Source organism: Pygocentrus nattereri, chromosome 15 (assembly GCF_015220715.1).
Source record: "Pygocentrus nattereri isolate fPygNat1 chromosome 15, fPygNat1.pri, whole genome shotgun sequence".
Taxonomy (NCBI): Eukaryota; Metazoa; Chordata; class Actinopteri; order Characiformes; family Serrasalmidae; genus Pygocentrus; species Pygocentrus nattereri.
The window spans coordinates 20,623,258-20,637,151 of record NC_051225.1 but is presented as its reverse complement, the minus strand read 5'-3'; the positions used below and the strand labels follow the sequence as shown (position 1 = coordinate 20,637,151).

The following is a 13,894-nucleotide window of genomic DNA, read 5'->3' as shown; positions in this document are numbered from 1 at the left end:
GGCAAATGTCTTACAACGTAAAACTATTTAAAAATGCAAGGGAGGAGAAGTACTGAACACTAAAAATGGACTTACACCACAGTCGTTAGCACCATCTCCACACATTCCAACAAAGTAACTAGACAGGAGATACGTGAAGAAAAAAAAAGGATTCAAAAAAGTTTACATTTTACATGCATTTTTGTATTTGTTTCTGAGTGACATGAACAGCATGACGATGTGTGTTTTGGCATAATACCCACTCAACACTCTGTAGTGTCTCCACTAGCTGGGTCTTTTGGTCTGGAGCCATTCTTGCAAAAACTGTTCCATGCAAAACCAGCTACAGCAAAGTATTAATAAACAGAGGCAAACATTTAGTCTTTGGACAAAAAAGAAAAAATTGAAATAAATAATTTGGTTAATCTAAAACTTTACTACTTAAAACAGCTGGCACATTATACATAAAACCTAAAATTATGTGTGACACACACGTGTATTGCCAATATAGTGTGTGTGTGTGTGTGTGTGTGTGTAAAATTCTATTATGACACTACTTGCTACTCTACAACTTCACAGATTTCTATAAATTAGTAGAAAACTGAAAATAAATGGGGAACAGGAATTATCTTGCTAGTCAGACTTCTGCCCATCATCATAGAGTCTGAAATCCATTAATGTGACCAAGAACTGGCTACTTTGAGAGGAAAGGCAAATTTAACTGGAGCGCAAAACAAATCAGCCACAGACCATTGATTTAGCATGATTTATAAAAGGGCAGGCAAAATGTGGCTACAAGAAAAAGAAAAACTCAAAAGAAAAGATAAAAGTTATTCAAGAGTTTAAGATGTTGTGCCCATGAACTCCACTGGGACTGATAACCCCAGATGCACGGAAATGCATGCACATGGACATGGGGATAGCCAATTAAAATAAAACTGGCAATATCCTAACAGTTGTGGGAAGCTTAAGCTACTTTAGAGATCAGATACTCAGTGTTATGTGAGGACAGACCTAAGGCTAAGACTATAATAAACTTAACATCCAGATCACATGTAAAAAGTAGTGGTCAAATCTTAAAGCAAAAATACTACAAATACTCTCTTATGTCTAGCTTTTAGCATTTCAATCGACACTGAATAAAACTGAGTAACAGAAACCGTTAATATGACAAATCATGGCAATTTTCTTAATGTTAGTGCACATGTAGCATTATGCAACACATAAAATGATTCAATTCTAGGGATCCTAACCTTCTGAAGCAGGTCCTGGAAGTGCTCAGTAATGACCGCAAATGACTTGCCGCTCATGGCAAAGTGGTATTGTTCCATTGGCTTCCGTTCTTCAGGACTGTCCTCCACACTGATCTCCACCTCCTACATCAGCGCATACAACAATCTCTTACAAATGAGCAAGGTTCTTAGGAATAAGGCTTCAGTAAAGCCTGGTTGTCACCAGCAAAATTTTAGTTGTGCTAAAACAGGGTTTCTCAACCTGTGGGCTGTGACGCACTCTCTAGCGGTGTGCTGGCCTTAATTAGGTGTAGGCAATAGTTTGTAGTGAGCCGGTAGAGACCTAACAAAAAACCTGCAGTCCTAGGCTAATTAGATGTCATCAGTTTAAGTCAATGCAGCCGTGGGAGTACAGTGCAAAGTTACCCAGTGATGGACTACAGCTCCAAATCACACCCCCTTTTTTCTGCAGACGTGTTTTTTTTCTTTTTTTTGAACATGTTATGTTTAACATAACTGCAAAGTTTCTGTGATTTAAGTGAAATGGATGATCTAATCTTTTTCAGTCACTAAGGTTTTTAAATGCGTGCAATTAAAAAAAAAAATAACAAAGTTGATTTTACTTTTTCTGTGGGGATGCTATGCTTTATAGTTATACACAGGTGGGCCTTGGGGTGAAAAAGGTTGAGAACCCCTGTGCTAAAATAACCTTTCCGCTCAAAGCTAAACTTTTATCTTGCTTATATCTAACACCTAAATCAATCAATGTAGTGCATATACTAAATTTTAAGTTTTCCAATATGGCTTTACTAGACCAGCTACGATGTCACACAAACCTGTCTACTCTGGTGGACGGAACACAGGGCACTGTGGAGAACAATTCACTCATTCAATTATTCACCCAATTCCTGCAACCTAATAACACTGCTGTTTTCCAAGTCATGCTTGGCTTTCTTCTGCTGGTGCCAAAATATCTGAAAAGGCTCCAAATCAAGGACTTTGCCCACAATAAATAAAAAAAAAGTTGGACTGTGGCCTTCTGTTCCTAAAATGAGAGCTTGGGCTGACATTTGCAGTTGCAATAGCAGTGTCTGTCCAGGAGAGGGAGCAGACTGACCTCTAGTGTAGCAGCCTTGCTGGCGTGCTTGCTGGGGTTATCAGCGTAGCGCCAATTGATCCTGGCCGCTTGGCCGTCTTTAGGGGGCAGGGCGTCTGCAATAATGACTCGATCCTGTGGTGGGATCATGCCACAGTCCCGTGCCACCGAGATGGCTGTCAGCATATTGTCACCTGCAGACAGGAGAGCGAAGATTCAATGTAAACCTCAGTAGTAGTAATGGCATGAGCTTCCATAAAAGGTCAGACCCTGCTGGTAGGCACCCAGCTTCCCTCATGACACATTGTGGGTAATATACAGGTTGTGCTGTGCAGCTCAATTTAACAGTGTGATTAGATTCACAATGCCGCATTGAGCCCTAGCTGAACTTTGGAGCTCTCTGTCGGTAAGCCAGAGCTGAGATCTTTATTAATCTGGATTCCAGAAATACCTTAATGAACCCTGTGAGACTGGCATTAAGCTGCTGGAGTCTACACACAAAACAGCGCTTAAGTGTAGCTTACTCATGGTCACACACGGGTAGCGACAAAACATGAATTTTTATGGTACATGTAGAAAGAGCCATCTTCTGTAAGATGAATGTAGGTTTTTCTGTACCTGTAACCATGACTGTGCGGATGTTGGCTCTTTTGAGGTCCTCCAGCACTCCCGGAGTCTCAGCCTTCAGCTTGTTCTGCATAATGATCAGGCCAAGGAACTCCATGTTGGTCTCTATATGATCCCTATGGATTCAAATCATATCAATACAACCAAAAACAACAAACTTTAACAGGGGTGTAAAAAAATTTGACCTGTGAATAAATCCATTCAATTATAATTCTTTAGGTCACAATTTAATGTATGATAAAATGTACAATTTCCCCATGATTCATTTAGATTTCTGTGGCACTCAGAATTATTATTAGTGAATTATAGACCATAATCACAATACTTAATATGGCGTTTTTGAGATCTATAAAGTGAAGAACCACCTCAACAAAGACCATGAATATATTTGAGAAAAAAAAACAGTCCTATATCAGTCCATGTAAACAGATGGTGTAAGACATAATGAGTGAGAAGGCAGCTGGCTCCAAGTCCTCATGGGAGAGGAGAGGAAATACTGGGTCTTCTCCAGTACCTGTTAATGTTTTGTACTTTATGCCAGGTGAGTTTGGACTCCAGGCGTCTGTGCGCCAGGGCAATGACACGGAAACCTTGCTTTGTATAGTCCTCTAGTACCTCTGCAAAGTCCTGTGGCACTGTGAGCAGAGCAGAGAACAATAATATACACTTATTTCCTTAAAACGTGAGGGTCCCACACTCCTTTCTCTCATAATAGCTGAACCACAAGCCTGCAGATCAACAGTACTTCACAAATTTATCCAGTTCAACTAACCAGTCTCTTTTTTGCACAGACTTGCCACCACTTCTGGTGCCCCCTTGAGGTAGGCATCCATCCGCTTTTCTCCAAGCAGCCGGGCCACCACACTCATCCTTTGCAAGGCAGAGGAGAAAGGGAACTGCCGTACAATTCCAATCTCATAGGATGCCTGCAGGGGAAGAAATTAAGACATGCTCTTCCACATTCATATCCAGCTACAGAATTTATTAGTAACCACCAAATACTTACCGAGAGTTCATACAGTTCCTGTAAGACAGCAGTGAAAACAAGGAATGTTAGTGACTGATTCAGTAGAATGAATCATGTAGAATGTAAATAAATTTAAATTAAATGTAAATAAATTTTTTAATAAAATGTAAAAATGCAGTAGCTAGATGATAGTCATTATGAAATCTTTTATTTAAGTGTACAGAGTACACAGATGAACACACCATGTCCTGCTCTGGTGACATCACTGGTTCTGGAAGAAGCTGCTTGGGTGGGCGCACTACAGTTGGCATGATGCGGTTATGGAGGGAAGTCTCCTCTTCTGTGGCCTCCTCTAGGATCTGAGACACACAGAGCAAAATCAACACAGGGCAGTTTACATAATGGAAATCAAGTTGAATAACAGGTTTAGTTCATTACAAAATTACATTTCACATGACATACAGTATTAGGGAGTGCTTGGGGCTTTAAACATTCAAGTTTGCCTTGTCTGCGTGCCTTGTCTACTTTGTGAAAATACTCAGTGTTGTAATAATTTATTAAATACATACCCAATCATTTGCATATGCATTTCTCGTTATATGGTAGAGGAGGAAAAGTATGGCCCCCTCAACGCCATCACCATTTCTGGCAGCGGCATGTCAAAAATACTGACATAGTATCTCACAATGACTTACTTGAAATCTTGAAATGTTGTCTTTTTTTCTCAAAATACTGACTTGGCATTCTCAAAACAGTCACTTATGTTCTTGAGATTGAGACACTGTCAATAATGATGTTAATAATGATTAATCCTAAGTTAAATTTCAAAATAGTAATTGTTTTTGCATTACCTGACAATATAAGTAATCATTTCAAGTATTTTCTAAGTCTATATTCTTAGTAAGTTAGTATTTAACATAGTAAATTAAAGTTGACATACAGTTGCCAGAAACAGAGTAGACTGCTTCTCCTCTACCAAGTAAAAATGAGCTAGGTTAGACTGCATTAGTTTGCTTACATCACTACTGCATGAAAACATTCATTGTTGAATTAAATTACTAAACACACACCTCATCATTTGGGCCTACAGACAGCATGCAATAGATGTGACCAAGGAGAGTCCTTTTTGCAAGTTAACTATTTTAAGATCAAAAAGCTGCCTTTGTTATTCAAACAAAGCACTGCTAAACAAGTTCAAATGCCACCACACATGACTCCAAGTGGGAGTAGCCCACAAATGGGCTGGTTCAGGCGTTTCACTTGTCTGGACTTGTCTCTGACCTATCTTTTTAATAAGAGAGCTGTAGCAACAAGAGATACAAGTAATGAGGTACAAACCCAGCCAGTCGCTTCAAACATCTTCAGGTCCAGAGGGTCTCCAGAGAGCTGACTCTCAATCTTGGTGAGAGAGTGACATGTGGCCATACAGGCCACAAAGTGAGACTTCACCAGACTCTCTTTGTAAGCATTCTCCTCTGTGTGATGGAAACTAGAAAGTGAGAGAAAGACCAGCATCATTATGACAATACAAAGACCACTCTGGTAGACCAAGGGCCAGTTTTTTATGAACATAAGTGTGTCCCAACTGAAAGTCTGCTTAAACCTATATGACCTGTGTGTAAAGGTGAAACACAAAAAAACAAAAAGTTCACGCTCAAGCGTGTTATCATTCCCAAATGACCAGTAATAATAAGTTGATACCCACCTTCCATTCTCTACTCTTTGCACGCCCCACAGATCCAGACCGTCCTCAGTGAGTGTGCCCGTCTGCAGGAGAAACACTTAATAATAAACACTTATTTTCCTGAAATATTGAGTTAACACCTCTTTTCTTGACTAAATGTTTAAAAAAAAAAAAAAAAAAAAAGTATTTAATAACTGATTTTAAGATGACACCAAGTCATTATTTCATGTAAATATTTTGAGAAAATAAGATTCTTTTGATATAGTAAGTCATTATTTGAGATGCCCAATCATTTGGGTAAAATTTTTCTCATCATACAACATGTACAGGAAAAAATATCTATTTATTGTCTCAAAACATAGTCACACAAAATATTTCTATTCTTACAAAATATTTAAGTTCAGTAACGTGACATCTTCATTTCAAACCACCAAGTAAATACATTTACTAAGCAAGCTACTATTTTGAGATGCCAAAACAAAATTGACAAGCTGAAGCTGGAAACAGAGGGAGAAAAACTTTGCTGGACTACTCTCCCATAGGCAAAAAATATATGACAGGTCACTGTGCTTTGAGTGTTATGAGCCAACAGCTCTGCTTTATAAGTAAATCAGGCATACAGCATAATTAGATGAAGACCATCAGCACAAAAGTTGCTCCCATACTGTGTAAAAGTGAGTAGGCAGGTGATTTCAAAGTAAGTGCAGGTGAAAAATACTGTAGGTGCAACGTGCAGACAAGACATACAAAAGTATATGCATGAGGCTGGGCTGTAAAATGATGAGCAATACGTTTCTGAAAAAAATTTATTGAATTATGACCTTATATTGCAAGTGTGCAAATAAGACCATCATCATGTGGTGGTCTGCTGAAAGAATACAAATCCATACCCGTTTGTACGGTACATACAGGTTACTGGTTATTACCTTGTCAAAGCAGATCAGGTTGAGCTGACCACAGATGTTGATCCGCTGTGGGCTAATGCAAAAGATGCCGAGTCTCTTGAGGCGTCGCTGTGCATACACAATGCCAGCTGTCATGGCCGCAGGCAGTGCGGGTGGCACTGTGATGGTGATGATATCCAGAGACTCGATGATGATGGTCTTAGCTGGAACCTATAGAAGCATGAAGTTTGACTTAAAGTAAAAGCTTGCACTTGAATACACAAAATTACATCACTTTCACTTCTAAAGCAGTTTTAACTTCTTTTCTTCTTCTTCAGTGAAGACAGCTGCAAAAAGCTGCAGTCTGTAACCAGGGACCACGACCAAACTACTCTATTCAGATTAATATACTGACATCTTAAATTAAACTGGACAATGTACTACCTGGTTCATAATGCTCAGGGCGATTGAGTAGACAAAGCCAATGCCAGCCACTCCCACGAGACACAGCAGAAACAGATAGGCATCTCTGTACAGCTTAAAGTCTGTGGGCTTAGGGTACAGGATGGAACGAACTAGCTGGCCTTTGGCAGTACTGAACCCTGAAAGAAACAAAGCTTCATGTTATGTGTGTGAAACTCCATGCACTACAGAGGCATAACACATGCACACACATTGGTTCACAGTGACAGGGTAATTCATCATATACATATCTAAATATTTCTGGATAATTAAGTTTTCAAGACGCTATCAAAGTCAATCAGAGTGGTCTGATGTGAAATGTGCCATTCTAGAGAAACTTTCACAATGTGTTGAGTCACAGCTTTTCAGCAGTTGTGATAGGACCTAGATGTGGAAAGTTTTGAACACCTCTAAAAGTTACACAACAGGATGTTATTACATGTAATGATTACAAATACATTGCAAGATAAAAAACAAACAGTCATAGCACAAAAGGTACACGCAGGGTGCTCCACACTGCAAAAAACATTAGCAGATTAAAATATCTAAAATCAAGTAGTCAATTTCGTCACTTTATCCAGCATTTATTATTCTATAATTATTGTAAAAATATATTTAGGTTACTTAACCTATTTCTTTACATTTTTACTGGAGTCATTTTATGCTATGAAACTATGCCGTCTTATTTTTACTTGTTTTAACACAATTTTGCTTGTCAAAAAATAATTCAATTATTCTATAAGAATAAGACCCTCTCCATGGATCACCACCTTATCGTGGCGGAGGGGTTTGCGTGCTTGAATGATCATAGGAGCCATGTTGTTTGGAGCAAAAGCTCCTGTTAGGGTCACCCATGGCAAACTGGTCGTAGGTGACATGTCAGACAAAGTGTGATCCATAATAACCCCTATGAAAAGACAAAAAACGGACTTGTGTACCCTGCCCGGAACAGGGTTACCGGGGCCCCACCCTGGAGCCAGGTCTGGGGGAGGGGCTCGCCAGCGAGCGTCTGGTGGCCGGGCATTTACTCATGGTGCCCGACCGGGCCCAGCCCGAAGGAGTTACATGAGTCCCCCCTCCCATCGACCCACCACCAATGGGAGGGGCAGTAGTAGGGGTTCGGTGCTTTGTGGATCGGGCAGTGTCCGAAGGCGTGGGCCTTGGCCTTCTGATCCTCGGTTGCTGAAACTGGCTTTTGGAACGTTACCTCACTGATGGGGAAGGAGCCCGAGTTGGTGCGCAAGGTTGAGAGATACCGGCTAGATATAGTTGCCCATGGTGAGAGGCGGCAGGCAGATGTGGGCTCTCATAGCCCCTCAACTCGGTGCCTGTATGTTGGGGTTTTCTCCAGTGGACAAGAGGGTAGCTTCCCTACGCCTTCGGGTTGGAGAATGGCTCCTGACTGCTGTCTGTGCTTATGCACCGAACAGCAGTTCAGAGTACCCAGCCTTCTTAGAGTCCTTGGGAAGTGTGCTTGAAAGTGCTCCTTCTGGAGACTCTATTGTCCGACTGGGGGAATTCAACGCTCACGTGGGCAATGACAGTGAGACCTGAAGGGGTGCGATTGGGAGGAATGGCCTCTCTGATCTGATCCCGAGTGGTGTTCAGTTTTTGGACTTCTGTGCAAACCACAGTTTGTCCATCACGAACACCATGGTTGAACACAAGGATGTCCATAAGTGCACATGGCACCAGGACACCCTAGGCTGCAGTTCAATGATTGACTTTGTAGTCGTGTCATTGGACTTGCGGCCATGTGTTTTGGACACTCGGGTAAAGAGAGGAGCTGAGGAGTCAACTGATCACCACCTGGTGGTGAGTTGGATCAGGTGGTGGGGGAGGATGCCGGTCAGACCAGGCAAGCCCAAACGTATAGTGAGGGTTTGCTGGGAACGTCTGGCAGAAGAACCTGTCAAGATTGATCTTCAACTCACACCTCCGTCAGAACTTTGACCAAATATCGGGGGAGGTGGGGGACATTGACTCAGAATGGGCCATGTTCCGCTCCTCCATTTTTGAAGCGACTGACTGTAGCTGTGGCCGTAAGGTAGTTGGTGCCTGTTGGGGCCGGTAATCCTCAAACCCAGTGGTGGACACCCCAGGTGAGAGATGCCGTCAAGCTCAAGAAGGAGTCCTACCGGGCATGGTTGGCCTGTGGGACACCAGAGGCAGCTGGCAGGTATTGACAGGCCAAGCGATCTACGGCTTCAGTCGTCGCCAAGGCAAAAACCCGTGTATGGGAGGAGTTCGGTGAGGCCTTGGAAAATGACTTTAAGTCGGCTCCGAAAAGATTCTGGCAAACCGTCAGGAGACTCAGAAGGGGAAAGCAGTGTGCCACTAGCACTGTATATAGTGGAGATGGTGTGCTGCTGACTTCAACTGAAGATGTCATTGGGCGGTGGAAGGAATACTTTGAGGACCTCCCTGGTAAGGTTTATGCAGGGGTACTGGAGAAGAGAGTCCGGCTTATAGTCGAACCTCGGATCCAGGAGGAGCAGTGCGGGTTCCGCCCTGGTCATGGAACACTGGACCAACTCTTTACCCTCTCCAGGATTCTGGAGGGTTCATGGGAGTTTGCCCAACCAGTCCACATGTGCTTTGTAGATCTGGAGAAGGCATTCAACTGTGTTCCCCGGGGTATTCTGTGGGAGGTGCTTCGGGAGTACGGGGTACATGGCTACATGGACAAACAAAGCTGGAGTTTGGTTCGCATAGGCGGCAGTAAGTCCCGGTGAGAGTTGGACTCAGTCAGAGCTGCCCTTTGTCACAATTTTTGTCATAATTTTTGTCATAATTTTTATGGATAGAATTTCTAAGCGCAGTCAGGGGATGGAGGGTGTCCGGTTTGGTGACCTCAGGGTCACATCGCTGCTGTTTGCAGATGATGTGGTCCTATTGGGGACATCAGGCCGCGAACTTCAGCTTTCGCTGGATCGGTTTGCAGCCGAGTGTGAAGCAGCCGGGATGAGAATCAGTACCTCTAAATCCGAGACCATGGGTCTCAGGCGGAAAAGGGAGCCTATCCCCGACCTCTCTGGGTCGGGGATAGGCTCTTGCCTCAAGTGGAGGAGTTCAAGTATCTCGGGGTCTTGTTCATAAGTGATGGAACAAGGGAGCGGGAGATTGACAGGCGGATTGGTGCTGGGTCAGCAGTGATGCGGGCTCTTTACCGGGCTGTTGTGGTAAAGAAAGAGCTGAGCCAAAAGGCAAGGCTCTCGATTTACTGGTGAGTAAATCGACCCCGGAGAAGCGGAAGATAATGGATGGATGGATATAAGAATAAGACAATTACCATAAAAGGACTTAAAACTAGTAAAAAGAGATTTACAATAAATTAAATAAACTTATATTCTTAGAACAATCTCAAAATGAGACATACTGGATATACAGACTACATCTAAGATGATCTCACTTGCTATATTATTTTTTGCAGTGCAAGGCAAAATGGTACTTAAAGAAAACATTTTTTATATTTACTACTATTTTACCATTATTAATGTCACTTATAAAAACTCAAAAGACAAATTCAACTTTGTCAGTTTGTTTATGCCTGGATTTGTGCCATACCAGAACCCCTGATAACTATCACCAACATTGTATAGAAAAAGTTATAAAATCTGATTTTTTTTTTCTTCCCTAATCAGTGGAACTCCCCTTTAAATTGTACTACTACCACCAACTTAAACATTTTTATTTGGCCATTCACTTTGTTAAAATGCATATCAAACATCAAACATATTATAGCAAACCTTGACAGTTTTGTACTGATCACGGAAGATGAGCTGTTCCAACCAGTAAGATGTTGGAAGTTCAGTTAAACACCATATCTACAGCAACGTTTTAGCCTACTCTGCAGGAGTGGTCACAGTAGGTCAAGGAACAACAATCTGAGACTGGACTACAATAACATAACTAGTGGATGAAGCTGCTGGAGTTGTAGCTAATGAAAAATACAATGCATTCCTTTGTTGGACACTGAGAAAAAAGAAAATAAGCCAACGAGTGCAAATATGACTGAGAACTGAGAAACAGAGTATGGTGTACTTGAAGGAAATCAAGAAAGGAGTAAGAAACATACAAACATCCACCAAATGTTAAGGTTTTTTTTTTTTTTTTTAAATGTACTCAATTAACATAACATTTGAATGCAGCTCAGTGATTTCATTCATGTGAACTGAGTTAGTAAAGCAGAGTTGGTAGAACACTTTCACATGCTCACTTTGTTTCTATGGCCACTTACCGGTCCTGACAACCACAGCTTTGACCAGTTCTCCGGAGTAGAAGCGGGTCTGTATGACATTGGTGCCACAGAACAGAGTGTGTCTCTTATGTTCATCTATGTTGTATACTTGGTCATCCTCTGTCCCCTTCTCAGCAGGTGAGGGGTTGGGTAGATTAGTCTTAGTGACGGGCACGCTCTCACCTAGTAAGCAGAGAAGAGAGAGATCAAAATTTTACCTAAATTCTTTATCCTTATTGGGGAGTGTGTTCTGTAGTTTTATGTGACCTGAATCAGAATCAGTTGTAGGTCCATAAAAACAGCTCAGATAGGGAGATAGATAAAGTTACATAAAATGAAAGGAACAATTCAGGAAATTTTCTGTTTGTTGACAGCACTGCTGTTCATTGGGCTGGAACACTCTGACCAGGAAAGAACGGAGAAAAAAAATAACATTTGATAGAACTGGACTTTGATAGGGGTGAATCAGCACTGTAGGGGTTATATGGGTGAATTCAGCGAGTGTAACAGAACAGCATCAGCTGGAGACATCATGCAAAGATATGGCCAGTAACCTGTAAGCATGCTCTCATTGACGATGCAGGTTCCACTAATCAGCACTGCATCACAGGGCATGATGGTCCCGTTGCTGGGAATGACCATGACGTCACCAGGCACCAGGTCTGTGGACATTGCTTCTTCAATATCTGTATAAGGGAAGACAAGACCAGGAGAGGGAGAAAAGGAAATGGGGAGAGAGAAAAAGAGGAAGGGTGAAGTGAAAAGAGTGGGCGGGGCAGGTTCTGGCTCAGCAATTCCCTCATTACCCACACCCCTGTGCACAGCAGATAGAGTGCTGACTCATCATGGCAGAGACCACTGCACCAGCTGCCCTTCAGGCAGGTAATCCACCCTTGCAGCTCTAGACGCACATACACTTTAAAAGCTACAGCTTCAGTTTTTACTGTATGAGTTCAGCATAAACACATTGGTTAAAGGGAGTTAGGGGTCAGAAGAACTTAAATGCGGAGCACGAAACATACCGTTACTGGCCCTGCAGACTGATACACGAACAATACTGTGGGCAGCCACCATGTCGTGCAACATGACGTATTGCTACAAAAACAGGAACAAAAATTAAACAGGTATGAACACCCTGTACTGCTCAGCAAACCTCAAAAAACACAGGCTCACTGGACATTTCTGCCATACTTAAAATACAATAAGTTCATTGTGTTAAAAAACAAACGTCAAACTAAGTGGTATGTATGTTAAAACAGAGAACGTAGTCTTCTTGACAAAGTATAAAGGACTGCTAGTGTCTTTGAGATTGTTATACAAAATGTGTTTGTACTAGGACCAAAAATGTGTGTCCATTACTGACACCCACTGAAGGGTGCTAAAAACTTAATACAAATATGTTACATTTATATTTTAGAGGGTAATTTTAAACCACAATAGTTTTATTAAACCCCAATAATTTTAAAAGCGCTTTACTGACATGATTATCAGTTTTCAAGTATTACACCTCTTAGACTTAAACAACAGAGACACAGCCTTAAATAATATATTGTAGCCCTATAGCCTGAGATACCCAGTATACTTTGCACTTTGATTTCTATTCATCACCTATTATTGTTCTTATTTGTATTATTCACATGTATACGGTTTTGTACTGCTTAGTATAATTGTTTTCACCAGTTCAGCCTGTATTGTTGTTATACAATTAAATAGAAAGTGCCTCATCTTGACTGACCCATTGACACAAATGTCTATGGATTCGCCCCATCATCAGGAAATTATGGGTGAAACTGGTATCAGCTGGGCCCTACTTTGTACACTAGATCCCAACTGTGAAGAACACAAGCTCACAGACACCACTGTATATATATATATATATATATATATATAAAAAAAACTCCACCTCAGTGCTTTATAATACTCTTAATGAGTGTGCAATGTTGTGCTAAAATGTTTTTGCAGTGTTAAAAATGTTTTTCAGAAAACATGAAAATTTTATGAAGTAACCAAAGTGCAAATGGTAACACGTTATCAGAATGTCTTACTGAAGTTTAAGCAGCTTTGTGCTCTTATCTGACCCTCTGACCTCCTTCACTCCGCTGAGCAGGCATTCTTTGGGGCAAAGGCGCTTTTTCACACAGTGTGCAGTACTGAGACAGACAGGGTGAAGATCCCTACTCACCTTTTTGATGGTGTAGAGCGAGGTAGCTATCGATATGACCGACATTAACACAATAGCCATAGCGTAGTAGTAGTATTCGTCGGCACTCCATAGGATAACACTGAAGAGCTGGAAGATGTAAAAGGGGTTGAGGACCTGAGAGAAAGCAGAAAAAAAGAGCAAAAGAATGTGTATTGTCATCAAACCAAACGTTTTCTGAGCACAATGAATTTGGACAAATAGAAAGCAATGCCCTAACATTCAATTTAATAGTTTTTTTTTTTTTTTTTTATTTCAACCAACTACTTTGCTGGTGTAATAAATACAGTTTTTCATTTGTATAAACATCAGCTTGTGAGTTTACAGCTAAATTCATTACATGAAATCAAACTACAGTTTTTTCCCCTGATTTATTACAGGTTCTAAATGTCCAATGTGAGGTAAGGCAGCACTTACAAGCTTGATACGGGCCACAGAGAATACATCACAGAGAGCTGCACCTCTTCATGGTTGAGCTAAAAGTAACCAACAGGCTATGCTCCTGGTTTTATATTTTAAGTTT

The 13,894-nt window shown here is 41.3% G+C and overlaps 1 protein-coding gene across 6 annotated transcripts in view; it reads right to left on the bottom strand.

Moving 5' to 3' along the window:
• Nucleotides 1–13,894, bottom strand: part of atp13a3 (ATPase 13A3) — a 52,552-nt gene that overhangs the window by 13,894 nt on the left and 24,764 nt on the right. For all 6 annotated transcript variants that reach the window (XM_037545303.1, XM_037545301.1, XM_037545306.1 and 3 more), the window contains 17 exons: nt 13,354–13,488; nt 12,194–12,266; nt 11,726–11,857; nt 11,172–11,354; nt 6,914–7,071; nt 6,512–6,700; nt 5,607–5,668; nt 5,240–5,390; nt 4,144–4,260; nt 3,941–3,958; nt 3,707–3,860; nt 3,449–3,569; nt 2,926–3,050; nt 2,329–2,501; nt 1,233–1,355; nt 243–322; nt 76–118 (listed from right to left, as the gene is read on the bottom strand). In XM_037545303.1, the coding sequence (XP_037401200.1) occupies nt 76–118; nt 243–322; nt 1,233–1,355; nt 2,329–2,501; nt 2,926–3,050; nt 3,449–3,569; nt 3,707–3,860; nt 3,941–3,958; nt 4,144–4,260; nt 5,240–5,390; nt 5,607–5,668; nt 6,512–6,700; nt 6,914–7,071; nt 11,172–11,354; nt 11,726–11,857; nt 12,194–12,266; nt 13,354–13,488 (2,037 nt within the window). The remainder of the gene's footprint in view (nt 1–75; nt 119–242; nt 323–1,232; nt 1,356–2,328; nt 2,502–2,925; nt 3,051–3,448; nt 3,570–3,706; nt 3,861–3,940; nt 3,959–4,143; nt 4,261–5,239; nt 5,391–5,606; nt 5,669–6,511; nt 6,701–6,913; nt 7,072–11,171; nt 11,355–11,725; nt 11,858–12,193; nt 12,267–13,353; nt 13,489–13,894) is intronic.